The following is a 27,532-nucleotide window of genomic DNA, read 5'->3' as shown; positions in this document are numbered from 1 at the left end:
CAAGGGGGAGTAGGAGAGCTTAGGTTTCCACCTCGTTGCCTGAAGTTTGGGGTTTTTCAAATGAAGCGGAAGTGCTACTAAACATACTATGTTGTTTCAAGCCTATGTCCATTTTACACTACATACTGAATGCAGTATATTTTATTCTGTACAACTGTTACTCTAATGAACTGGGGATTCCTAGCCAACCTGACGACGGGGAATGAGTCAAGCATATGAATATATAAAAGATACCAATGTTTGAGAACTGGAATTTCAGGTTAGGTAACTAGTTTCTTACAGCATAGTTATTTGGGTGCCCGGGGTAGGCAGGGCAAGGTCATACTTAATTACATTTGGATTTCTGCACCTCTCCACATTTCTCAATAAGTTTTGTGGTGGGTGCTCGATTCCAGGATTTTAGTGGTAAGGAATTCTTTTGTAGTTTTACAAAAGTTCTAGAAGTGTTATAAACCAAAGCTTCCTCATTGCTGCATCCCCATTCTCTTTACGGCTGGTAGTTCTTTGCCTTAGTTGGAGCTAAGAGGATACCGAACCCAACTACACTGCTCACGTCCAGAGTATGTCATACATTAATTTCATATTCAAACATGCTGCAGTGAAGGCACACAGCAGATGAGACTAAGCATCACAAGACTGCTGCAGATGAGAGTTAGGGCACTTCGTCCTAACAAAACAAATTCCACATAGTCACATGCCAGCAAGACTTGGCCTCGGCATCAACACAGGCTAAAGAGGAGATAAGTAACAACACGGTCTTGGGGCCTATAAGAAAACCGCACTTCCCCTGTCCCTACAGTCCCAGAAACATCCACAATATCAATGTTTTAAATCATATGAAGGAAAGAGACATTCATTAATCCAGATCTCGTATTTTTCTATTAAGACTTCTTGGAGTGGTTTCATTTTTAGGTCGAGCCTAGTGGCAGCACACACTGCTCGCTCTGCGAGGCATGTTGAATTAGGGTATGCACCCGAAGCCCTTCCCACTCTCCACCCACATTGGTAATTGGCTTGTGTCATTGTCCTTCGTAAATGCTTGCTTCAGATTCATTATGCTGCTTGTTAGTCCCACCTTTTCTCCATTTGCTACCGCCCATAAGGATTGGACCTTTTACTTTGCTTGTTACATGGTCTGCATTATAAGGGGGTGAGCACTATTTCGTTTATTGAAAGTGGGAACAATGGCGGCCGTTTTTCTTAAACATTGCTATGCGCTCTAAATTGTATGCTGAGAGCGGCGTCCACTGTAGGGACACCGAGTTCAGTTTACTTTTATTTATTTTTTTAACGTTGATGACTGCGGTGCCCGCTTCAGGGAGAACGCGCATTTTTTTTTTTATTTTAAAAATCGGAATGCCTCACGTCATCATTTTGCACAGAGCTTGCCCCGTCCTAGAGGCACACCAACATCACCCATATCAGTAGTACTGATGTAAATTCAGGTACTAAGGGGCCCGATCGATCTCGATTACCTGGGTAGTGGAGGGAGGAGACCCGGTTTATTGACATTCCGACCTCTCCGACTGGGATACTTTAAAAAAGATTATCGTAGAGGCTCTAAAACGCGCCCTGCTGATTTTAATCGTGCACTACTGTATCGGTGAAAGTGCGTATCCGGTCACTAACTTAATTTTTTTTCCCCATCAGGCAGCATATTACTTCGGTTTTCCAGTTTTTTTCTGTTGCTTAGAAAAACACCTCCTGTCTGCGCCACAGACTCCTGCTTAGACATGAAGCATTATCTTAAGCATTGCAGGTCTGTTAATGGCTGCACAGTGCAACCCGATCCTCACAGTGGTGCTTTCAGCAAGCACTTACTCTGCCTTTCCCTTTCCTCCGCTGTGGGATGCAGGAAACTGCTTTTCTGTGTTAGTCATGCCAAATGCAGTATATTTGTTTTCGGATGGCAAAGGAAAAATACAAAGGGAAAATGAACAGTTAGTTTTTGGAGATATATAAAAATGTAGGATATCCCACATGTGCAAATGCATAATCTAGATATTAATATTCGTATTGTGTCAAATTAATCTATCTGAAAGAAACACGTAGTGACAGATTTCTTACTTAAGAGTTACTCAGGCGTAACACTGGATCCGGAAAGTACCCCGGCGTGTTGGTAGGCATCGTCGTGCGGCTCCGCGTGCGTCGTTGGCGCCGTGATTACCTTGGAGCTACTTAGACGTGCCCACGCACGCTGTCAGTTCTTTCTTTTTCCGCGCCAGCAAGCCCAGATCCGGGAAGAGCAAGTACCCCCAGTCAATTTTTGACTGACTTTGAGAGGCCTTTTACCTCATCTTTTCGAGTCGATTCACTCTTGGTGTCGTAGGGGTGCCAGGTTTCAAGAACTGTGGTGATTGTCATGGCATGAGGTCGGTGATGGACCCTCACCACGCGTGTCTCTACTGCCTGGGGCGCAACCACGACCCCAAGTCGTGCCCAGACTGCCAGGCCATGGCACCGAAGACTTTGCGGGAGCGGTCCTGAAAGTTGCTTGAAGTCCGGCAGTCTGCTCCACGCTGCTCAAGGTCCCGGTATCGTGGGAGGTCGAGGGACTGGTCACAAAGTGGTCATCACCACTCCTCTGGATTTAAGTCTTCGCACTCTGGGTCAGGCAAGTCGAAACATTCCAAGAAGTCAAAGAAGCATAGTCGCTATTTGACTTCCCCTCATGCGGCCCAGGTGTGGGCGGAGCCTGTGATGTGGGCCCCAGTCTACCCCCCCCCCCCCTTCTCAGGAGCGGGGGCAATGCCTGCCCAGGTAAAGAGTTTCCTGCGGCCATGGCCCTATTCTTTGGGCTTTCTGGACCCGCTGGTGCGCCTATGGGCCCGACGGGGGGGGTCCTGCCTTACCATCTCCGGCGGCTCCGGCGTCGCTGGCAGCTCCGGAGGCCCCCCCAGGGATCTGGATCGGACCCCAGGGATCCGGATCGGATCCAGTGCTTATGATCAGGACTGGGCAGAGGATTTGGGGGAGGCCAGTGGTCTTGACACCTCACCTGAACATGGCATGCTGTCTCCTACTGTGGCTACGGAGGAGGGAGCCAGTTACACAGTGCTGTTGCATAGGGCAGCCGAGGCTCTCCACCTTGAACTCCCTACGGTGGCCGTCAGGACTAACCTCCTGACAGAAATGCTTCAACCGGCGGCTACCTCTTCGGAGCCCTTACTGCCGTTTAATGAAGCGCTGACAGACGTTCTTTTGGGAGCCTGGTCCAGGCCCAACACAGGGGATCCTGTGGATAGGAACGAGGCCCGGTGCCATCGCCCTCCTCCGGGCGACCCACTCTTCCTCAACCAACATCCTACCCCGAGAGATTGGTGGTCCAAGCCTCAGCTTACCAAAGCGCGTTCCCTACCGCACCTCCGGATAGGGAATCCAAGAAGCTGGATCAGTTTGGCAAGAAACTGTTTTCATCTGCCAGCTCAGGGCTGCGGTCGGTGAACACCGCATGCCTCTTGTGCCGTCATACCCACTCTCTGTGGGACACTGTTGCGCAGGTGCTGCCCAAATGCCCGGAGGAGGCCCAGGCAGTTCTCTCCCAAGCGATTGCGGCAGGAAGAGATGCAGCAAAGTTCACCATACGTTGTGGGCTGGATATCGCAGACTCACTGGGCAGGTCGATTTCCACAATGTTGGCGCTTCTGCGCCAACCCTGGTTGAGGACAACTGACTTTTCGGGGGATGTCCAGAACACCTTGATGGACATGCCAAAAAGGCGGATGCCATCAAAGGGCAACAAGGCAGACAGTGCGTTAGAGCCCTTTAACCCTTTCGATGCTGATGACGAGCTCAGCTCGTCATCACCCACGGGTGTCGTGTGCTGATGACGAGCTGAGCTCGTCATAGTGCCACTAAAATGGCATTTTCCAGCACACAGCGGGAAAACGCCTAGCAGCCAAGAGGTTAAGGACTCCCAGGCTACGGCCAAGTCCTTGGGCCAGTCGGCCACTCTGCCTCCACCGCCTTCTGCTTTTCGCTCCTTTCGTGGCCACGGAAGGGGTACGCCACAGCGTTCACAAAGCTACAGGCCACAGAAGCAACAACCTCAGCGTGGAAACAGGTGTGGGAACTGTCGAGGCGATTCAGGGGGCCAGCGGGCGCGCCAGTCCACCTCCACTCCCGCAGCATCCACTTCAAAACCTTCCTAGTCAGACTTTTGAGGCCCATCAGACGCCAGTGGGGGACGAATACGCCATCATCTCCACCACTGGCGCAACATCACTTCGGACAAGTGGGTGCTGCAAATTGTCTGAAGGGGCTACTCCCTCCACTTTGAGGCAACCCCTCAAGCCATGCCACCTCAGTACCACCGCATGTCGGCGGATCACTTGGCGCTTATCCAGCAGGTAGTTGCAGCCCTCTTGGCCAAGGGGGCCATTGTGTGCGTTCTGACACCAGAAGTAGGTCGTGGTTGTTATTCCCACTACTTTCTGGTCCCAAAGAAGGACAAAGCGGGCCTGCATCCTATTTTAGACCTTCAGAACGTCAATCGCTTGCTCTGGAAGGAAAAGTTCAAGATGCTCACGCTGGCTCAGGTCTTGTCTGCCCTAGACCCGCAAGACTGGATGGTGGCGTTGGACTTGCAGGATGCCTATTTCCATGTCCCCATCCTGTCTGCCCACAGACGCTACCTGCGATTCACGGTAGGCCACAAGCATTTTCAGTTCACCGTGCTCCCATTTGGCCTTACCAGCCCCCTCGGGTGTTCACGAAAGTGATGGCGGTGGTCGCAGCTCATCTGCGCAGATCAGGGGTTTCAGTCTTCCCCTATCTTGACGACTGGTTGTTGAAGGCTGGCTCGCCCCAGTCAGTTGTCTTTCACCTCCAGACGACGGCCGACCTCCTGGATTTGCTGGGGTTCTCCATCAACGTGCTGAAGTCGCATCGGATTCCCTCGCAGAAGCTCCTTTTCATCGGAGCAATTCTGGATTCTGCGCAGTTTTGGGTTTATCCTCCCGAACAGCGAGTCCGGGACATTCAGGCTATGATTCTGATCTTTCGGCCTCTGTCCCGGGTTTCGGTCAGGATGACCCTTCGGCTGCTGGGCTTGATGGCCTCCTGCATGTGGATCATGCCAGATGGCATATGGGGCTCTGCAGTGGGACCTGAAGTTCCAGTGGGCACAACATCAGGGCAACCTGTCCGATCACGACAAGATCTCGAAGGGCACTGCACGGCAATTGCAGTGGCGGCTCACAAATCGTGATTGCGTCAATGGCAGATCCCTCTTCCTTCCCCAACCGGAGCATAAAGTTGCGACGGACGCATCAATTTCTGGGATGAGGCGGCCACATGGGAGAGGCAGAGATCAGAGGCCTCTGGTCTCCGGCGGAGTCCCAGCTCCACATCAACCTGTTGGAGCTTAGGGAGATCCGATTGGCACTGAAGGCATTCCTTCCCTCTGTCCAGGGAAGTGTAATGCAGGTGTTCACGGACAACACCACCACCATGTTGTACTGAAACAAACAGGGCGGGGTGGGGTCGTGGACCCTATGCCGAGAGGCTCTGCGCCTCTGAACTTGGCTGGAACATCAGGGCATGTCTCTGGTGGTTCAACACCAGACAGGTTCTCTGAACGCCAGGGCGGATAAACTCAGCAGTCGGTGCATGTTGGATCATGAATGGCGTCTGAACTCGGACGTAGCGCAAGGTCTCTTTCAGCAGTGGGGAGAGCCTTGGTTAGATCTGTTTGCCACCGAAGAGAATGCACAATGTCATCAGTTCTGCGCGTTTGAATTTCCAAGGCGGCACTCGCTCGGCGACGCTTTTCATCATGAGTGGAGTTGCGGTCTGTTCGACGCCTTTCTTCCTATACCACTTCTGCCCAGAGTGCTGAAGAAGGTCAGGCACGACCGGGCCCAAGTCATCCTTGAGGCTCCGGACTGGGCTAGAAGAGTATGGTATCCCAAGCTACTCAGTATGAGCATCGATCCCCCGATCAGTCTGCCTCTTCGGGAGGATCTTCTGTCGCAGCAGCAGGGGACGGTTCTCCACCCGAACCTGTCCAGTCTCCACCTCCTTGCGTGGAGATTGAGGGGCGGCTGTTGATGTCTTTCGACCTGCCTCCCGAAGTCTGTAATGTTATTCTGGTAGCCAGGCGTCCCTCCACAAAAACGGCATACGCCTGTAGGTGGAATAAGTTTGTGGCATGGTGAACAGCAAAGGCTGTGGGATCCCCTTTCTGCCCCTCTTTCAGAGGTCCTGCATTTTATTCTTTCTTTGGCCCAGCAGGGCTCTGCTCTGGGCACTATCAAGGGCTATCTCTCAGCCATTTCCGTCTTTCTAATGCTTCCAGATCAGTCTTCCCTTTTCAAGTCCTCTGTTGTAAATAGATTCTTGAAAGGCATCACGCACGTTTCCTCCTGTTCCTTTTGGGATGCCTCTGTGGGACTTGAATCTAGTTCTTACCTTTCTGATGTGCGCTCCCTTTGAGCCACTTCCTAATTGACCTCTTCGTCTACTGACTCTAAAAACTGCTTTCCTGGTTGCCATCACCTCTGCCAGAAGAATGAGTGAGCTCCAGGCTCTTTCTTCTAAACCTGCTTTTCTCTCTGTCCATCCGGACAAAGTCCTTCCTTTCTGCCAAAGGTTGTCACCGCCTTTCACATCGGGCAGACCATCACTTTGCCCACTTTCTTTCCGCCTCCGCATCCCTCTAAAGAGCAAGACCCAAAACCTGCACTCTCCTTCCATCTGAGTCGCACACAACCGTTCTGGGTGGATGACCAGGTCTTTGTTGGCTACGTGGGCGACATGAAAGGTCAAGCTGTGCACAAACTGACCACCTCTCGGTGGGTCGTTCTGTGCATAAAGGTTTGCTGCCTACTCCTTGGCTAAAAAGGAGCCTCCGGTGGGGTTGCGTGCCCATTCTACCTGGGCAATGGCGGCCACTACTGCTATGGGAAGTGGCGTTCCCTTGACAGGACATTTGTCAGGCAGCTACGTGGGCCTCACTGCACACGTTTACCAAGCACTACTGCCTTGACAACCAAGTCCAGAGAGACTGCTTCTTTGGCCGTTCTGTTCTCCAGGACTTTCAGGTGTGATCTTGGTTCGCAGACCCACCACCGGGGTTGGTATTGCTGGGGTATCTATTCTAATGTAAGGAATCTATCACTATGTGTTTCTTTTAGATGCACAAGTTACTTACCTTCGGTAACGATATATTATTATATTAGTATAGATCGATTCCTTACCGTCCCATCCACCCTGCGAACTGATTTCTAGGGCTAAGATCATCCCTTTCAGGGCCCTAGTATCATGGCACCTGTGATCAGTATCTTGCATGGCTCTGCTCCGACGACGTCCTCTCGGCGCCAACGATTCACGTGGAGCCGCACGACGCCGCCTACCGAAGCGCAGTGGTACTGCTGACAAAAAACTTTCCAGATCCAGTCTGAAGCCTGGGGGTAGTTCTAAGGTAAGGAATCTATCACTACTAATGTTTCTTACAGATATATCGTTACCGAAGATAAGTAACTTGTGCATTGAAAAACAACCAAACAATCATAGCTGGGAGGGTATAACCTTTCATAAAGCAACATCAGAACTAATTGTATGGTTAAATAGGATTACAATGAGGAATTCCAGGGGACTGAATTCAGAAACAAATCATCTTGTTGAATTCTGTGCCATGACACTGCCACAACCATCACTACAATATAACTGCATTTTATATAGCACTTAATACTACGAGTCTGCAGTTTCTAAACCCTGCAAGTAAAACATTATCCAATTTGCCAGTCAATTTAGCAGACTCTGGGACACAAACTTCTAACCTGCAGAGCACTGCATGTTTCAGCAGTGAGCGTTTAACTCACTGACCTATCCTGCGGTCTAATAGAATTGCCAACTACCTAAAATGAAGTAAGTAGAAGTGAAATGATACACTTGGAGACATGATGACTTTGCGAAGAAGATGAACAGCGATAGCCAGTGCAGTCCCTATAACTTCAGCATAGTGCAGCCTTTCCACGTGCAGGTATAGCAGCCTTCAGTTCAGTGCGCAGGGTGGAAAACTACAGACGGTACACTGCCATATTACCTCAGCAGGAAGTCGTAACAAAGACGTACTAGGCGTTCAGAGACAGAACTGCATACACCAGAGTAACAAGATGCGTGCCCAGACACATACACTGCACAATTTTCAAATCATAAACATTTTAAAACACAGGAAACGTGTCGACGTAGAATCAGCAAAGCACAGGAGGATACAGGAACACACCTACAATTTTCAATAACACCACATGAAAGATGAAAAGCCCACAATAGACACAGAAGTCACAGCCGAACAGAAAAAAAAGCAAAGTGTTTCTACCATCACCAACCACCATGTTGTAGCCTACCAAGAGTTGACCCTTGCCCGAGTAAGCAATAAGGTGGCCGGGTGACAAAGCCTACATGCTTATGGAATTGGCTTGTGCAAGGCCTTCTCTGGTAGATCTTTAACAAACGAGTCTTGATGTGGAGTTTTAAACATGTATGGGACCTTGTGCTCCATTCACACCCATCTGGGAACCCTAGACCCAGTCCAAAAGAGGTCCCATGGGAACTGCACCCTTCAACATGGCCAGGTAAATAAGCATTTGCAATGCAATACGTCTCGCATTTGTTAACGTTAGAGCTGTTGGTGTTGAAAATGACAATGTTTTTTACTTTTCCCTTTTTATACCAATGGCAATATCGCTATGCAAATATAAATATTCAACTGCAAATGAAAAAACAAAAGTAAAAAACATTGTCATTTTCAATGCCAACAGCTCTAATTTTAACAATTGCAAGACCTATTGTATTGCAAATGCTAGTTACGTTTCCACAAAGCTTAACGTTCATGGCCAATCTATTGCACCCAGAAAGGAACTGTGGTCTGGCCTGGGAAGTTATAGGCTTTGTAACCGATGCATCAGAGGCGGAATGTAGGTGGCATGTCCCATGCAGAATCCAGCAGTTTCATTTTTCAAACATGACGTCTGATATTTCCATTAGCAGTGCTGCTAAAAAAGAGAAGTCCTTTCTTTAAAGAATCCATTTTGGGGCTAGACAATTATAGACTGCGTCTACATCACTGCCTGGCAGTTTGGGCTACACAGTTCCTATTGGACCAGGTTCAAGGCTGATTTGGATATGGCGGGGTCCAAAGTGAAAAGTAATGGTGGGCAAAAGAACGATGAGTTGGAATGCTACCAAGAGTCATTGCCAGTGGTTAGACTTGTAAGCATCCTCCCGTCACCTTTTGTGGTTTTGATCTACATTACTACAAGGCTGGAATGGAAATGGGGTATTCATCAGCTCTTGAACCATTCAGGTCTCACTAAAATTAATTTCGGTATGGAACTATTTAGGTCTATAATGAAATGTAATCCCAGGGCAATGAAAATTAGATGTAAGCATAGAAAAATCAATGTGTATTACAGTGAGTTTTCCTTGGTTTATAAGTATATACAACTGACCAAGGATATAATTGGCTTGGATAGTTGAATGCATTTTTATCTAGGTGATCTTTGCAAAGACGGCGAGGATTGGATGTGCATGTACACTAACATATTTAATCTTCCCGGGACAGCTCAATAAATAAATTGGCAAGGACATACCCCGGCTCTCTCTACAAAATGGGATTTCTGTTCCAAGGAGACCGTTGGTTAACCCAGCACCACTTAAAAATACATCAGCCTATCTCACCATCCCTGTATGGTTATGAGAATTATTTGTGTACCTCTGTATGAGGGATGCTGAATATTTCTTTACTCTACTCAGAAGGGCTTATTGGTTTGGTTTGTGCATTGGATGACCATAGGTGTGTTGGTTTGGTTTCCCTTGAATCCAGTATGTGTCATTAGTTTGTCCACTCGTCTGTCTAAATTCACTTGTACCTGTGTATATGTGCTTACATGTTCTGCTCTCTGCACGCATTGGTGGCTTTGACTGTGCTTGTATGTGTGACATAGGTCCCTTTTTATTTCTTGGGCTGTTTGTCTGAATGATTCTTAGGCGGTGTTCATGTGTGCTTTATATCATTAGGTTTAGTTCCTGAGAGTTGGTCTTTGATTGTGCACATGACCAAGTATGCGTCCAGGTGTTGCTCTTTCTGCAAGCATGTGGTTTCTCTTTGAATGTGTGCTTGTTTTTTTGCATCCTTGCATGCACTATACAAATTCCATTAGCACTGTAGGTATTTGTAGTCTTCTTAAAATACTTTCTGCAGCATTCCACAAACTGGTCCTGCAAATATACCTTTTGTTTCCGCTCTTTGATTTCCTCCCGTTTTTCTTTCCTTCGCTCGTCCTTCCTGCGTACAGACTGTTGAATGGTCCTGGGAAAGGTTTTAACCTGTCAGAAAAGTGAGGGGGGAAAAAAATACAAATGAATCACTGCCAGGACTCAAACCAACTCTTGTCAGTGGAATAGTGTTTAGAGGTTGAAGCTAGCCCGAAAGAGTGGTCCTGTATAGGCACATGAAGTATGTGAGCTGTGGTGATTAGGGAGAAATATTGTGGTGTTCTTCAATTTTTCGCTGTGTTGGAGCTCCCAGGAGCACGTGGTTTTCCCTTCATTCTGTTATTCCTTTGAGCTAACACCCAAGATATTTCCAAACTCACCCTACTCACAAATCCAAATAACCCATGCACTCAGATTGCAAGGATGCCCACGGAGTCCAAAATGAGATGGGCGTTTGGTGGCAGGAGCATTAGTATGGATCTCTCTGAATCTGCACATTCTTGAAACAAACAATGCCACCAAGACGTTCAGCCTTGGAGTACAGAGTGACACATGTACACACGACCACAGACATGCAGGGGCACACACCTTTCATATGGGAAGGCTATTACGGTGATGCCAGGAACAGGGCACCAGATTCCATAGCACAGGAGACCAAAGAGTCGGGCAACCCATTTTTTGGATGTCTTTTTAGCCTTCCACATTCCTGATGCGAGCAGCAATGCCACCAAAAACCATCAGTCTTGGTGCATAAAGGTGCAGAAGCACTCACGCGCAAAAGGCAGGTAGGAGCACACTTTTCATTTAAGATCATGCTGGCTATTAGGGCAGTGCCAAGAAGATGAAATCTCGATTCTGGTGAGTGGTTTGACACAACTGTCCCAGAACCATTTACCGCCTCAGGTTTTCAGCACCCCACATACACCTCACCCTGCTCCACTCTTACCATGTCAGAATCTGGTTCTTCAAAGCGAAAGTTGTACTTCCTCTCAAAATCTTCCTGCTTCTTCAGGAAAAGCTCCCCTTCGTCCTCTGAATCCTCCAGCGTAGGCATCACGATTTCCTCATATGTAGGAATTCTGAGAGAAAAAAAAAAAAAAAAGACAGCCCTACATCAGCTTAGCGTTTACCAGGGCTGGTCTGGGCACTGAGCATTACTGGAGAATATTTCACTTCCAAGCTTGTCCAGTACCGCACAAACATGACCCTTTTTAGGTTGAACCCTATCATCTGTTTGATTATAAAAATACTTCTTGGGGACATTGGGAAAGCTACCCTGGGACTGCAGTCCACATATTGCTTACTATTGGCTTTGTGGTTGGTAACTCACATTTGCTTGTTTTCTATTTGTTGGCTTTGTTTAAGCCTGTCCAGCACCCTTTGTCTCTCCCACGGAGCATAGCCTGTTTATTATATTCTTACACAAGTGCTTGCTTTCTGTAAACAGGCTTTAAAATGTTGTTCTTACCTTGTCACATTTGCTGTGCATTCAAAGACAGATATCAAATGTCAAGCTCGGACTTTCGAGGAAGCTTGGTGTTTACTTTTCTAACTTCAAAGTGAGAGGATGTATGTGACAATCTTGTTGGATGCTGGGGGTGAGTAAGTAATGTTTTTTTCCCCAGCACAAAACAAAATATAAACACCTGTAATGAGCTGTGCAAATATTTCAGAATGTATTAGAATTAGGAAAGCATAAATTAAGCATTTTTTTTGTAATTCTGAAGTGTGGTGGAAATAAATATTTTAATATTATCAAAACAAATCAATGCAGTATGTGATGCCATTTCCACACATCATCGTTTGAGTGTCGTATTTTAGTTGTAGTTTTAATCACTGTATGTGCAAATAAGATGGTAATTTCAATTGAAAACCTGTTGTTTGTAGTGGCAGTGCGCTTTCACACAGGTACACGCCACGCCACTTCACCACACACAGGCCACTCTACTCCACACCATGACACTTTACACCACAAAACATTACGACTCCACTCCACTTTACCCCATTCTACCACACTCCCCTTCTATTCCACATTACTCCAATTCTATGCCAATCCACTCAACTCTACGCCACTTCCTGCATTTCTTTGTCCCTCCCATGTAGCAAAGCTGGTTTATTGTATTCTTACACGAGTGCTCACTTTCTGAAAACAGATCTATAAAATTTGTCCTAGTCATATTTGCTGTGCATTCAAAGACAGAGATCAAATATCAGTCTCAGTCTTCCAGGTAGCTAGGTGTTTACTTTTTTTTCTCCGATTTTAAATTGAGAGGATGTATGTGACAAAAACGGTTTGACACTAGGGGTGGGAAAGGAAAGGTGTTTTTCTAGCACACAACAAACTTTTAATATCTGTAAAAGAACTGTGCAAATATTTCAGAATAGATCAGAATTCGGACAGCAAAATTAAGCACATTTTTTAAAATTCTAATTCGATCAAAACAAAATTAATGCACTAGGTGATGCCATTCCCACACATTGTTTGTGCACTGTACAGTCTTATCAGTAAAACTGTATGTGAAAATGTAATGGTCATTTCAATTGAAAATGTGTTGTCTGTAATGGCAGACAAACCAGCCATACTTCATGACAGTCCACTCTACTCCACTCCATGAAACTAGAGGCCACTCCATCCTATGACACTGTCCATGACACTACGCCACTCCTTCCCATGACACTCCACTCAATTCAACTCTAGCTCTCTTCACAACACTTCGACACTCCACTCGGACACAAGTCCACACCACTCTCCTCGACGCCACTAACTTTTAGCCATGATAAACAGCAGCCACGCTGGTGTACAACATGGCTAAAAGACATTGGCAAAAGGAAATAGCTGTTGCACAGACGAGACCTTTTGGCTTTGCCAATGCTTGTTTTAATAGAGTCTTTGCGAATTACTCACTTAAAAAAAAGAAGTTTTTTTATGTTAGTTTTAAAAAGTGGCAAATGGGCCAACTTTTAATGCACTGCCTTCCCAAAACCCATTCATGGAACAGAATACATCAGGGAGCATAATTTCTCTACAGCACCAAAGAAAGTTTGCTGCAAGAAGAACCTTGTGTGTGGCTTCCTCGGAACTAGACGGGCTGCATTCCCTTATCCTGGAACAGCTCCGGTAGTGTGGCAGGGATAAAGCATTGCAGCAGTTCTAGCAACAAAAGGCTGCAACAGGCTGGGAAAAGGGCAGCACAGGCGGCGGGGAGATACACGAGAGCAGCTCGATGCCCCCCGATTCCAGTACTATGGGCACTGCACGGACGGTGCTCTGTGCAGCACCCTCTCCTTTCCCAAGACGGCAAACACTCAGCACCCGCGGCGCACCGCAACCGGCCTCAGATCCCTGTGCTTGGACCCGAACACCTCCCCGACAATGCTTCTCAAACCGGAGATGCTGCACCGCCTTTCTTTTCCAAACAGATCTTCAGTGCACTCTATTACTGCAGTGCAGTTCTACAAATATTACTGCATGAACTCACAGCTCTGCCAGTGCACCTCAATCCAGGCGTGCAGTACTACAGATATTACAGCATGAACTCACAGCTCTGCCAGTGCACCTCAATCCAGGCGTGCAGTACTACAGATATTACAGCATGAACTCACAGCTCTGCCAGTGCACCTCAATCCAGGCGTGCAGTACTACAGATATTACAGCACAAACTCACAGCTCTGCCATTGCACCTCATTCCTGACGTGCAGTGCTACAGATATTACAGCATGAACTCACAGCTCAGCCAATGCACCTCATTCCAGGCGTGCAGTACTACAGATATTACAGCACGAACTCACAGCTGCCAGTGCGCCTCATTCCAGGCGTGCAGTACTACAGATATTACAGCCTGAACTCTCAGCTCTGCCAGTGCGCCTCATTCCAGGCGTGCAGTACTACAGATATTACAGCCTGAACTCACAGCTCTTCCAATGCACCTCATTCCAGGCGTGCAGTACTACAGATATTACAGCACGAACTCACAGCTCTGCCAGTGCACCTCATTCCTGGCGTGCAGTACTACAGATATTACAGCACAAACTCACAGCTCTGCCAGTGCACCTCATTCCAGGCGTGCAGTACTACATATATTACAGCACAAACTCACAGCTCAGCCAGTGCACCTCATTCCTGATGTGCAGTACTACAGATGTTACAGCCTGAACTCACAGCTCAGCCAGTGCACCTCATTCCTGATGTGCAGTACTACAGATGTTACAGCCTGAACTCACAGCTCTGCCAATGCACCTCATTCCAGGCGTGCAGTACTACAGATATTACAGCACAAACTCACAGCTGTGCCAGTGCAGCTCATTCCTGGCGTGCAGTACTACAGATATTACAGCACAAACTCACAGCTCTGCCAATGCACCTCATTCCTGACGTGCAGTACTACCGATATTACAGCACAAACTCAGAGCTCTTCCAGTGCACCTCAATCCAGGCGTGCAGTACCACAGATATTACAGCACAAACTCACAGCTCTGCCAATGCACCTCATCCCAGGCGTGCAGTACTACAGATATTACAGCACGAAGCCACACAGCTCAGCCAGTGCACCTCATTCCAGGCGTGCAGTACTACAGCTATTACAGCATGAACTCAGAGCTCTGCCAGTGCACCTCAATCCAGGCGTGCAGTACTACAGATATTACAGCACAAACTCACAGCTCTGCCAATGCACCTCATCCCAGGCGTGCAGTACTACAGATATTACAGCCTGAACTCACAGCTCTGCCAATGCACCTCATTCCAGGCGTGCAGTACTACAGATATTACAGCACAAACTCACAGCTCAGCCAGTGCACCTCATTCCTGACGTGCAGTACTACAGATATTACAGCACGAACTCACAGCTCAGCCAGTGCACCTCATTCCAGGCGTGCAGTACTACAGCTATTACAGCATGAACTCAGAGCTCTGCCAGTGCACCTCAATCCAGGCGTGCAGTACTACAGATATTACAGCACAAACTCACAGCTCTGCCAACGCACCTCATCCCAGGCGTGCAGTATTACAGATATTACAGCCTGAACTCACAGCTCTGCCAATGCACCTCATTCCAGGCGTGCAGTACTACAGATATTACAGCACAAACTCACAGCTCAGCCAGTGCACCTCATTCCAGGCGTGCAGTACTACAGATATTACAGCCTGAACTCACAGCTCTGCCAATGCACCTCATTCCAGGCGTGCAGTACTACAGATATTACAGCACAAACTCACAGCTCAGCCAGTGCACCTCATTCCTGACGTGCAGTACTACAGATATTACAGCACGAACTCACAGCTCAGCCAGTGCACCTCATTCCAGGCGTGCAGTACTACAGCTATTACAGCATGAACTCAGAGCTCTGCCAGTGCACCTCAATCCAGGCGTGCAGTACTACAGATATTACAGCACAAACTCACAGCTCTGCCAACGCACCTCATCCCAGGCGTGCAGTACTACAGATATTACAGCCTGAACTCACAGCTCTGCCAATGCACCTCATTCCAGGCGTGCAGTACTACAGATATTACAGCACAAACTCACAGCTCAGCCAGTGCACCTCATTCCAGGCGTGCAGTACTACAGATATTACAGCCTGAACTCACAGCTGTGCCAGTGCACCTCATTCCAGGCGTGCAGTACTACAGATATTACAGCCTGAACTCACAGCTCTGCCAGTGCACCTCATTCCTGACGTGCAGTACTACCGATATTACAGCACAAACTCACAGCTCTGCCAGAGCACCTCATTCCTGACGTGCAGTACTACAGATATTACAGAACAAACTCACAGCTCAGCCAGTGCACCTCATTCCTGACGTGCAGTACTACAGATATTACAGCACAAACTCACAGCTCGGCCAGTGCACCTCATTCCAGGCGTGCAGTACTACAGATATTACAGCATGAACTCACAGCTCAGCCAGTGCACCTCATTCCAGGCGTGCAGTACTACAGATATTACAGCACAAACTCACAGCTCAGCCAGTGCGCCTCATTCCAGGTGTGCAGTACTACAGATATTACAGCCTGAACTCACAGCTCTGCCAATGCACCTCATTCCAGGCGTGCAGTACTACAGATATTACAGCATGAACTCACAGCTCTGCCAATGCACCTCATTCCAGGAGTGCAGTACTACAGATATTACAGCATGAACTCACAGCTCAGCCAGTGCACCTCATTCCAGGCGTGCAGTACTACAGATATTACAGCACAAACTCACAGCTCAGCCAGTGCGCCTCATTCCAGGCGTGCAGTACTACAGATATTACAGCATGAACTCACAGCTCAGCCAGTGCGCCTCATTCCAGGCGTGCAGTACTACAGATATTACAGCATGAACTCACAGCTCTGCCAGTGCACCTCATTCCAGGCGTGCAGTACTACAGATATTACAGCACAAACTCACAGCTCAGCCTGTGCACCGCATTCCAGGCGTGCAGTACTACAGATATTACAGCATTAACTCACAGCTCGGCCAGGGCACCTCATTCCTGACGTGCAGTACTACAGATATTAGAGCCTGAACTCACAGCTGTGCCACTGCACCTCATTCCAGGCGTGCAGTACTACAGATATTACAGCATGAACTCACAGCTCTGCCAATGCACCTCATTTCTGACGCGCATTACTACAGATATTACAGCATGAACTCACAGCTGTGCCAGTGCACCTCATTCCTGACGTGCAGTACTACAGATATTACAGCACGAACTCACAGCTCTGCCAATGCACCTCAATCCAGGCGTGCAGTACTACAGATATTACAGCACAAACTCACAGCTCAGCCAGTGCACCTCATTCCAGGCGTGCAGTACTACAGATATTACAGCATGAACTCACAGCTCAGCCAGTGCGCCTCATTCCAGGCGTGCAGTACTACAGATATTACAGCATGAACTCACTGCTCTGCCAGTGCGCCTCATTCCAGGCGTGCAGTACTACAGATATTACAGCACAAACTCACAGCTCAGCCAGTGCACCTCATTCCAGGCGTGCAGTACTACAGATATTACAGCACAAACTCACAGCTCTGCCAATGCACCTCAATCCAGGCGTGCAGTACTACAGATATTACAGCACAAACTCACAGCTCACAGTGCACCTCATTCCAGGCGTGCAGTACTACAGATATTACAGCATGAACTCACAGCTCAGCCAGTGCGCCTCATTCCAGGCGTGCAGTACTACAGATATTACAGCATTAACTCACAGCTCTGCCAGTGCGCCTCATTCTAGGCGTGCAGTACTACAGATATTACAGCACAAACTCACAGCTCAGCCAGTGCACCTCATTCCAGGCGTGCAGTACTACAGATATTACAGCATTAACTCACAGCTCGGCCAGTGCACCTCATTCCTGACGTGCAGTACTACAGATATTACAGCCTGAACTCACAGCTGTGCCAGTGCACCTCATTCCAGGCGTGCAGTACTACAGATATTACAGCATGAACTCACAGCTGTGCCAGTGCACCTCATTCCTGACGTGCAGTGCTACAGATATTACAGCATGAACTCACAGCTCAGCCAGTGCACCTCATTCCAGGTGTGCAGTACTACAGATATTACAGCCTGAACTCACAGCTCCGCCAATGCACCTCATTCCAGGCGTGCAGTACTACAGATATTACAGCATGAACTCACAGCTCTGCCAATGCACCTCATTCCAGGAGTGCAGTACTACAGATATTACAGCATGAACTCACAGCTCAGCCAGTGCACCTCATTCCAGGCGTGCAGTACTACAGATATTACAGCACAAACTCACAGCTCAGCCAGTGTGCCTCATTCCAGGCGTGCAGTACTACAGATATTACAGCACAAACTCACAGCTCAGCCAGTGCACCTCATTCCAGGCGTGCAGTACTACAGATATTAGAGCCTGAACTCACAGCTCGGCCAGTGCACCTCATTCCTGACGTGAAGTACTACAGATATTAGAGCCTGAACTCACAGCTGTGCCAGTGCACCTCATTCCAGGCGTGCAGTACTACAGATATTACAGCATGAACTCACAGCTCTGCCAATGCACCTCATTTCTGACGCGCATTACTACAGATATTACAGCATGAACTCACAGCTGTGCCAGTGCACCTCATTCCTGACGTGCAGTACTACAGATATTACAGCACGAACTCACAGCTCTGCCAATGCACCTCAATCCAGGCGTGCAGTACTACAGATATTACAGCACAAACTCACAGCTCAGCCAGTGCACCTCATTCCAGGCGTGCAGTACTACAGATATTACAGCATGAACTCACAGCTCAGCCAGTGCGCCTCATTCCAGGCGTGCAGTACTACAGATATTACAGCATGAACTCACAGCTCTACCAGTGCGCCTCATTCCAGGCGTGCAGTACTACAGATATTACAGCACAAACTCACAGCTCAGCCAGTGCACCTCATTCCAGGCGTGCAGTACTACAGATATTACAGCATTAACTCACAGCTCGGCCAGTGCACCTCATTCCTGACGTGCAGTACTACAGATATTACAGCCTGAACTCACAGCTGTGCCAGTGCACCTCATTCCAGGCGTGCAGTACTACAGATATTACAGCATGAAGCCACACAGCTCGGCCAGGCTTAAATCCCGACCCACAGCAGCTCCGGGTCCTCGCCTATTGGGAAGCAGCTTGTTCCACCTTCTTCTATTTTGATTTGCACCGCCCACTGCTAGTTCACTGCTGCTGCAAACTCATCTCTGTAGGGGTATCTAAACGTTGCACTGCAGCACCTCCTGCTGTCATTCACAGACAATTACTTCACAAGAGAATGCACCTCGCTCATGATCTGCACATCCCCTGCTATACCAGTACCAAGCTCTCCCAATCAGTACGTTAAGCGGGATGGAAAGGGGGGGGGGGTGGTAGGCTCAAACGGGGCGTGGCCTCTGCAACGAAGGGTGTGACCCAATAGAGGGAATTACAACCCTTCACTGTACAAACAGTTCTTTCACAAAACCATAAACTGAAAGCCACAAGCAACAATACATTTAGGTTTATACAGAAACACGTTTCTGCACCATTAGACTTATAAGCCTGAAAAGGACATCTGTGGGACAAACACTGGTATTGTTAAACAACTGACATTTTCTGCACTAATTACTAGAGACTGCCCATTTGCATGCACTGCATACAAACGCCTAACAGAGACTGTTTGCGTTACTTGTATTTGTGAGTGAACAGTGCTGAAACGTTCACTTTGTTTGAAAATATTATGCAGGAATATGATACCCAACAGCTATAGCTACATGTTTTGCTTAATTCTAGAAGTTTTGGCAGCCCTGGAAAAGAGAGAAAACAGTAATACTGGATGAAGTGCTAAAAAATACAGTGGAAGAGGGTCCTCCCCCCCTGCCCCGTCAGCAGCAGCTGCAAAACGTGAAAAACAATACAATAAAGCATGTTTATCATCATTTTATCTTTCACCATACTGTGGAGTCTATGGGGTTGGGCCATGGGGATGATAGGCACGAGGGGGGAGTGGTACGTGCACTGCTGTCAGTGTGCATGACAGTTTGGTTGAGCCTAACCGTCATGCACTCTGAAGCAGTCTCCAACCCCAGCTGCGTTGCTCAGTTGGAGACAGCAGGCTTAGGTTCATGTCTCTCTGGGAGTGCAAATAGAGGGTGCTCAGGCCAATCCGGATGCTGCTCTCATGCTGTGAGAGCAGCGTCAGGGTTGGCTGCAGGGCAGTCTAGGAGCCCGTCCCTACAGTGGAGCCAGAAGAGCGGCGATGCGCCGGGATTCGGGCACTTTTTAAAATGTTATTTCTTTATTGTTTTATCTCACCACCCCCGCCTCTCTGCCCTGACACCAGTCACAACTGAAAAAACTCCACGAGGAGCACGCAACAATGACCATGAATAACCAGCGTGCACGGCAGACAGAAGGAAAGCAGTTCAAGAGGCTAGGAATATTTATTCATGTGTTTTGACTAAGTCCCTTTGCTCTGTGTTTCACTGAAAGAAAAATAAAAAATCCAATTATATACAGCTATTAGATTCGCCAACCAAATTTGCATAAGCGAGGGGAGTCTTATCAAGACAAGCCCTGGCTAAAGGTAATCTATAGACTGCCATTACCATAAACATAAATTAATTCTGTATAATATTGCTTCCGTCTGGTCTAATTCCCAGCAGAATCCAAATGGGAGTTAGGATTATCTGTATCCCTAATGACCTATCCAAAAAGCCCTCTATATCTTTAATTAAAGTGTGTAGTTGTGGACAGGTAGCGAAATTGTGGACAATATCTGCTTCAGGGGAATTACATCTAGGGCAAGTCGTCCCCTCAGTGCTCCCCCATTTAGCGATCCTAGCTGGCATATGATAAAGTGAATATAAGGTTTTATAGTGCTGGGATTGCAGGGGAGCTGATCACAGGATAGTACGGCCCAAGTCCAATGACTCCTGGAAAGCTTCAGGTTCTACCCCTAATTTCTCTGCCCACTTACTCCTACGCATGCTAGGAAGGGTAGGGAGAGCTTGGGGTGTAAGAATATGGGAGCCTTTAGCTCGATGGAGGGATGGGATAGGGTAATAGGAGAGTTTGTTTGTGATGTGGATTTTGTTTAATTTGATTTTGGTTTAATATTGTGGGGTGTCAGAATAATCAAATTACAACATAGTGGTAATAATCCAGGACTTGTTTAAAGCTGGAAAATGCATGTACTGCATTGATATAAGGATGTTTGTGGAGCAAACAAACTATTGAATGTATAATGTGCGTGATGAAAAGTATAATAAACCGATTAAAAAAAAAAAATCCACTCAACAGAACTTTGCATCAGCTGTAGTGAACTCTTTATCCCAGGAAGCGCAGAGAAAGAAAAGTGTTAACAGAATGCTTTATTCTTTATTTTAAGGCCTCGTCTTTAGTCTTGTAAGCTGAAAGTGTGCTGATACCTTGGCGCTTCCTCTCTCTTGCTAGACTGGGGGGCAGGGCTGCTATTTTTGCCCTGACCATTTTGAAGATGACCGTAATGCTCCATTAGAAACTTTAAATGAAACTCTTTAAAAATTATTTACTTTTTATTTTTGTGGGATTTAAAAATATCTAGAAGATTCTACTATTGTGCAGCAGCTTTATCAGCCTTCAACAACTACTAATGTGTACACACGTTACATTTATACCCTGAATTCTATCAAGCACACCCATGGCTCCTGACGGTTTCTGTGGCATGCATCACTATCCAGCAAACCTATCTTTGAATTAGCTCTCGATTGTGGCAGCACACATAATAGAGTAGCGTCTTTGAATTTACATTAAAGGCTGGGGATAGTGGTACTGCTAAGAAAGCCAGATTTTTTTCTCACTCAGGTTGCAGGCAAAAATAGAGGGCCCGGTACAGACCCCTCTCAGCACCTGGTTTTTAGAGCTGCCAGTGCTGAGCACCAACAGGACCCAGCCCACTTAAAAGCCCTGCTCCCAATACATCTCAATCCTAACCTGCCGCGCTCATTAGTATATACATACTAGTGTAGGGAAGATCCCCCGTTTTGATATGGTCACGCCCACTTTTTGTCAATGGTACTGATATTTTTCAACTTGTGCACTGGGTCCCAACTAACCAGGCCCCAGGGCTACTGCAATTTCCCAAAAATAAAACTGCATGTTCAATTGTTAGCCAACAGGCACGATACTCCATCATACACATGCAGTTTAAATCCATACCGCAGGTGCACTGTTTTAAATCCTGCGGTACAAAAGGGGGTGGTGATGGACGGAGCATCTGAATCAATCAAACACTCGCACCCAGTCAAAAGATCTGGGTTTCCGAGGACCGGTTTCTGGCATTCCAGCTGTCTTCACCCTTGCTCACTTTGCCACTGGATTCAAGCAAGCCGGGCTGAGGACGGCTGGAATGCCAGAAACCGGTCCTCGGAAGTTTGTTTCTGGTCCAGGGAAGACATGGCTTGGCAGTTCGGGCTGGACTGTTCCCATGAGGCACACGGTCGGACTGATTTGCATATAGCCATGTCTGAACTGGGGTGGCAGAGTGGGCTAAAGAACGGTGATGGATTAAACCCAAATCTTTTGACTGGGTGAGTGTTTGATTGATTCAGATGCTCCGTCCATCACCACCCCCTTTTGTACCGCTGTTTTTAATCCGGCAGGGAGTACATTTCAATAAATCCTATATTGTGTCCTCTCAAGCTAGTTTTATCACCACTTCCCTCACATTTATATTTCTTTGCGCTGCGCCCTCACTCATAATTTATGTCTCATTGTTTGAGGATTTAGAATATCCAGCAGAGTAGACATCAAAACATCCCTGTGCTCCTCCCTCTCAGAGAGGGGGTTGTAGCCCTCAAAGGAACTAGGTTCTTCCTTTGAGAGGAGAATCCTAAATGATGAAGCAGGTCTCCTCTGGTGAGTGAGGGATTTCGTCCTGAAAAGGGAATTTCCCACAGCTAGGTCTGTGTGATATAGTCTGTGGTTTTCTTGTCCTTTTTTGCTCTTTAAACAGACCTAAGGATTTTGACTAGTTTTTGACACTATATAGAGAGCCAGCTTCCTACACAAAGCATCACTGTCATTCTCAGAAAGGGAATGTGTACTCTGGTGAATAAACTAAAGCGAAGTGTGGTAGCGTGAGCGATTAGAGTGGCTGAACCTGTATTGCTTAAGAAAGTGCTGTGAATGGACTGCCTCAATGCTTAAAAAGCTATATCCATTGTATTAATAAATATAAGATACCCAGTATATTTTTCGGGGCATAAGGCCATTCTGTAAATTTTTATATCTTACATACCAACAGTTTTGTGTCGTCTGATGTCGAAGGACTTTTGTGGACCATATCAAAAACGTAACAGTGGGCTTAGAGCCCAATGTTTACTATCGAAGGTTTTCTTATCACTGTCATTTGCTTGCTTTTTAGGTCTCGGATCGAAGGCTGCGCTTGCGCAGTCTCGCTCCGAGATTGAATGTGTTTTAGTATGGGGTCTTGAACCCGCCCCTCTTCTCCATTGGCTGGCTTCCTAAACGGAGCCAGCCATTGGAGGAGAGGGGCATCACTCCGTTCAAGCCCAGTCTTTTTCGGATTCGGGGGCATGTTTTTTTGCAGTTCTCTCACCGTGACGTCATTCGTCACCCAACAGCAAAAACCACGCCCCCAGAATGCGAAAAAGTCGGCTATTTTCGGACCCCATTACTGCCCGACCACCGCAAGAAGTCGAGAAGCTGCAGAGTCCTCCGGTGAGTGCTTGCTGTCCTGCCCCCCCCCCCTCGTTGCTCGTGCTTGCTGTCCTGCCCCCCCCCCCATTGCTCGTGCTTGCTGTCCTGTCCCCCCCTCATTGCTCGTGCTTGCTGTCCTGCCCCCCTTGTTGCTTGTGGTCCTGCACCCCCCTCGTTGCTTGTGCTTGCCGTCCTGCCCCCTCGTTGATTGTGCTTGCTTCCCTGCCCCCAGTTGCTCGTGCTTGCAGTCCTGCCCCCCCTCGTTGCTTGTGCTTGCCCCCCTGCACCCCTCGTTGCTTGTGCTTGCCCCCCTGCCCCCCCTCGCTGCTTGTGCTTGCCCCCCCTCGCTGCTTGTGCTTGCTGTCCTGCCCCCCCTCGTTGCTTGTGCTTGCTGTCTTGCCCCCTCATTGCTTGTGCTTGCTGTCTTGCCCCCTCATTGCTTGTGCTTGCTGTCCTGCCCCCCTCATTGCTTGTGCTTGCTCCACTGCCCCCCTCGTTGCTTGTGCTTGCTCCCCTGCCCCCCTTGTTGCTTGTGCTTGCTCCCCTGCCACCTCGTTGCTTGTGCTGGCTGTCCTGCCCCCCCCCCCCTCGTTGCTTGTGCTTGCTGTCCTGCCCCCCCCTCGTTGCTTGTTCTTGCTCCCCTGCCCCCGTTGCTTGTGCTTGCTGTCTTGCCTCCCCCTCATTGCTTGTGCTTGCTGTCCTGCCCCCTCATTGCTTGTGCTTGCTGTCCTGCTCCCTCTCATTGCTTGTGCTTGCTGTCCTGCCCCCCTCTCGTTGCTCGTGCTTGCTCTCATGCCCCCACTCGTTGCTTGTGCTTGCTGTCCCGCCCCCGTTGCTTGTGCTTGCTGTCCTGCCCCCCCTCGTTGCTTGTGCTTGTTGTCCTGCCCACCCCTCGTTGCTTGTGCTTGTTGTCCTGCCCACCCCTCGTTGCTTGTGCTTGCTGTCCTGCTCACCCCTCGTTGCTCATGCTTGCTGTCCTGCCCCCCCTTGTTGCTTGTGCTTGCTCTCCTGCCCCCTCGTTGCTTGTGCTTGCACTCCTGCCCCCTCGTTGCTTGTGCTTGCTCTCCTGCCCCCTCGTTGCTTGTGCTTGCTCCCCTGCCCCCCCCCATCCCTGGTCCTGCTTGCTCTCCTGCCCCCTTCCCTCGTTGCTTGTGCTTGCTCTCCTGCCCCCCCCTAGTTGCTTGTGCTTGCTGTCCTGCCCCCTCTTGCTTGCTGTCCTGCCCCCTCGTGCTTGCTGTCCTGCCCCCTCCCTCGTTGCTTGTGCTTGCTGTCCTGCCCCCCCCCCTCGTTGCTTGTGCTTGCTGTCCTGCCCCCCGCCCCTTGTTGCTTGTGCTTGCTGTCCTGCCTCCTCGTTGCTTGTGCTTGCTATCCTGTCCTGCTATTGGCATTGTAAATGATAATGTCATTTATTTATATATTTTTTTAAAAAACAAATAAAAATTATGTCATGAGCAATGCCAATAGCTCTAACTTTAAGAATGCAGAGACCATTGCATTGTAAATCCTTGTTATTTGATGGCTTTCAGCATTTGTTTTTGTTCTTTCCCTGCAGTGTAGCCTTTTACAATCCCTTTGACAGGAGGACTTCCATCCTTCCACTATAAGTTTACAGAAACAATGGCTACAGAAACTCCAGAACAAATGACTGGTGCGTCCACATCCAGAAAGTCTCAGCATTTCAGCTATTCATAAAGAGATACAAATATACTGAATGCAAGTAAAGTTAAAACAAGGCAAAAAGGTGAAAATAATTTGTATACGTGAGAAATAGGCACACTTTTGTCAGTCTCCTCCTCCAGAACCTGTCTGCTGCTGACGCCATTCTGGGAGAGAACAGACTGACAGTTGTCAGCCTCCCCTACCCCCTCTGAAAGAGGCAGAGAGGACCAAGTTCCAGACTTTGATCCTTATAGGCCAATTGCAACGTGGTTGAAGTGAACATTGCTAAAGTGTAAACTCGTATAGAAGGTTACAACTCAGTATTTGAACACATCTGTCCGGTTTTGACTTCTCAAACATAGACCACTTGCACAATATTAAAGGGGAGGATGCGGAACCTATTCCTAACCGGCCTGTTTGACACAAGCCTAATATAGTGGGCCCCATGTGCCGGGCACAAGAATACGGGATCAGCAGCAATAAAGCTGCACTTTCATTGGATAGAAAAGACACTGCAGTGGGGACTCTGGGTGCAAAAAGAACAAGGCACCCCCACCCCCCCCCACCCCCCCCCCTAAAAGGGGTGCCTGTGACGCAGAGAAAAAAGGGTAGGTGTGATGCAAAGATACTGGAGGACTCTGCGGGGCCTAGAGCAAGGAAAGGGAATGTGATGATTCGAGCAAATGGGAGACACCCCGACACCAACAGCCATCTGCGAAGTTGAAAGCAAGGAGGGGCCTGGAAAGGCCAACATCATGGAGTGGAGGGTTCAGTAATCTAGGAAAGAAGGGAGACCTGAGGTGGGGGAGGGCTAAAGCATACCACGCAACTTGCCTTTCCTCCTCCTGTGCTTTCTCCTCCTCTTCCAGGTAACCTTTGTTCAGGACATAATCCCGCAAGAACTGCTCCCCTTCCTCCAGCTCAGGGTTACTCCAGTAGTCCTTCAGAGGTTTCTGATATAAGGGGAAACATGGCCATGAGCATCACTAAAACAGTAAAACATATGCTATTGCACCTAGTTCAAACATACCAGGAACACCTGTCATCAAAAAGCCCACACTTACACCTTGGGCAAAGAGCTTTAATAAAATACTCTATAACCCCTTTTTTAATACTAGATTCTCTCATAAATCCAAAATAATGGACCTCAATAAAGTACTTTAGCACCATCCACTGAAAGTTAATCTCACACCTTCAATAATGCACATCAATTCAAAACGCTACCACCCAATACATCTGGAATACCAACCCACATGTCAACGATTCTCCATGTAACCCACCAAAGATGCCTCCTACATACTATATCTAAAGCTGGAAACCTTCCAGGGTAGTGATACTCAAAGTACAGCCCTGGGGCCGTATGCGGCCCCCTGAATAAACTGCAGGGGTCACCCATATAACCCATAGGCTTTTGAGTATAAAACAAAGGAAAAACAAGGTATAGCCTACGGACCACTATTATGTCTGTCTAGTTATAAAGACTGGATACCATCAATTGTCCAATCTTAAGTTAATCATTCGCAAAACAAATTAATTGCAATCATTTTTGACAAAGAGTATCTCCAAGCAGATAGCCAAATGCACAGAACAATCAAATGTGTAATTCAACTTATTTTTTAATTAAACCACATTAAACCTTGATTATTGGTATCTTACATTAAACAAAACTGTACACAATTCATATATACAAACAAAACACATACATTTGTTTTACATATATACACTTCTTTTGGGAACCAAACTCGCGGTTTTATTGCCCCACTTCTTTAAACAAGGATGTCAATGTATCATTCTTTAACATAACATTCCTTCACTTTAGATCACCAAAACAAAGCAAAACCTAAACCAAAAGGAGTGTGTGAGGTTTAACCACTTTTGACCTCTCTCAAAGATAGCACTCTCTTAAATAGATTTTTTATATATACAGTGTTCCACAATTTTTTGTTTTGGAGTCTTCCAAAGAGTGTGTCGACGCGTTTCAGCCTCTGTTCAATCCAGGCCTCATTAGGACTACGAGGGGCCAGACTTATTGAAAAATACCAGACAGCAAGAACAGGTCTTAACGACAGAGATGAAGTGTGGTCGTTATTACAATAACTTAGGTTGGGTTGAGAGAGATTCCATGGCTTGGCAGTAACTCATAGAATGGGTACATTCAGATATGTGTACAAATATTGTATGAAAACACAGAATTCATCTGTTTAATCAAGTTGTGTTTGTACTAAAGAGACTGTAAAGGGGTGATGGCATCGCACGGGATATAAGGTACCTTTTGTTTGTAAATAGTTGCAATTAATTTGTTTTGCGAATGATTAACTTAAGATTGGACAATTGATGGTATCCAGTCTTATAACTAGACAGACATAATAGTGGTCCGTAAGCTTTACCTTGTTTTTCCTTTGTATGCGGCCCCCTGGGCAACAGCAGCACTGGGCTGCTGTTTACTCGACTCAGCACTAATATGAAAAAAAAATGATAAATATA

The 27,532-nt window shown here is 47.6% G+C and overlaps 1 protein-coding gene across 1 annotated transcript in view; it reads right to left on the bottom strand.

The window, feature by feature from the left end:
* Positions 1-27,532, bottom strand: part of KRI1 (KRI1 homolog) — a 129,974-nt gene that overhangs the window by 38,222 nt on the left and 64,220 nt on the right. Inside the window, exons 9-11 of the mRNA XM_086961880.1 lie at positions 25,883-26,001; positions 11,165-11,297; positions 10,234-10,329 (exon numbers count right to left, since the gene is read on the bottom strand). Of these exons, the coding sequence (XP_086818006.1) occupies positions 10,234-10,329; positions 11,165-11,297; positions 25,883-26,001 (348 nt within the window). The remainder of the gene's footprint in view (positions 1-10,233; positions 10,330-11,164; positions 11,298-25,882; positions 26,002-27,532) is intronic.

This window comes from Lissotriton vulgaris, chromosome 1_1, assembly GCF_964263255.1.
Source record: "Lissotriton vulgaris chromosome 1_1, aLisVul1.2, whole genome shotgun sequence".
Taxonomy (NCBI): Eukaryota; Metazoa; Chordata; class Amphibia; order Caudata; family Salamandridae; genus Lissotriton; species Lissotriton vulgaris.
Note: the sequence above shows the minus strand (reverse complement) of the source record. Positions and strands in the feature narration are given on the sequence as shown.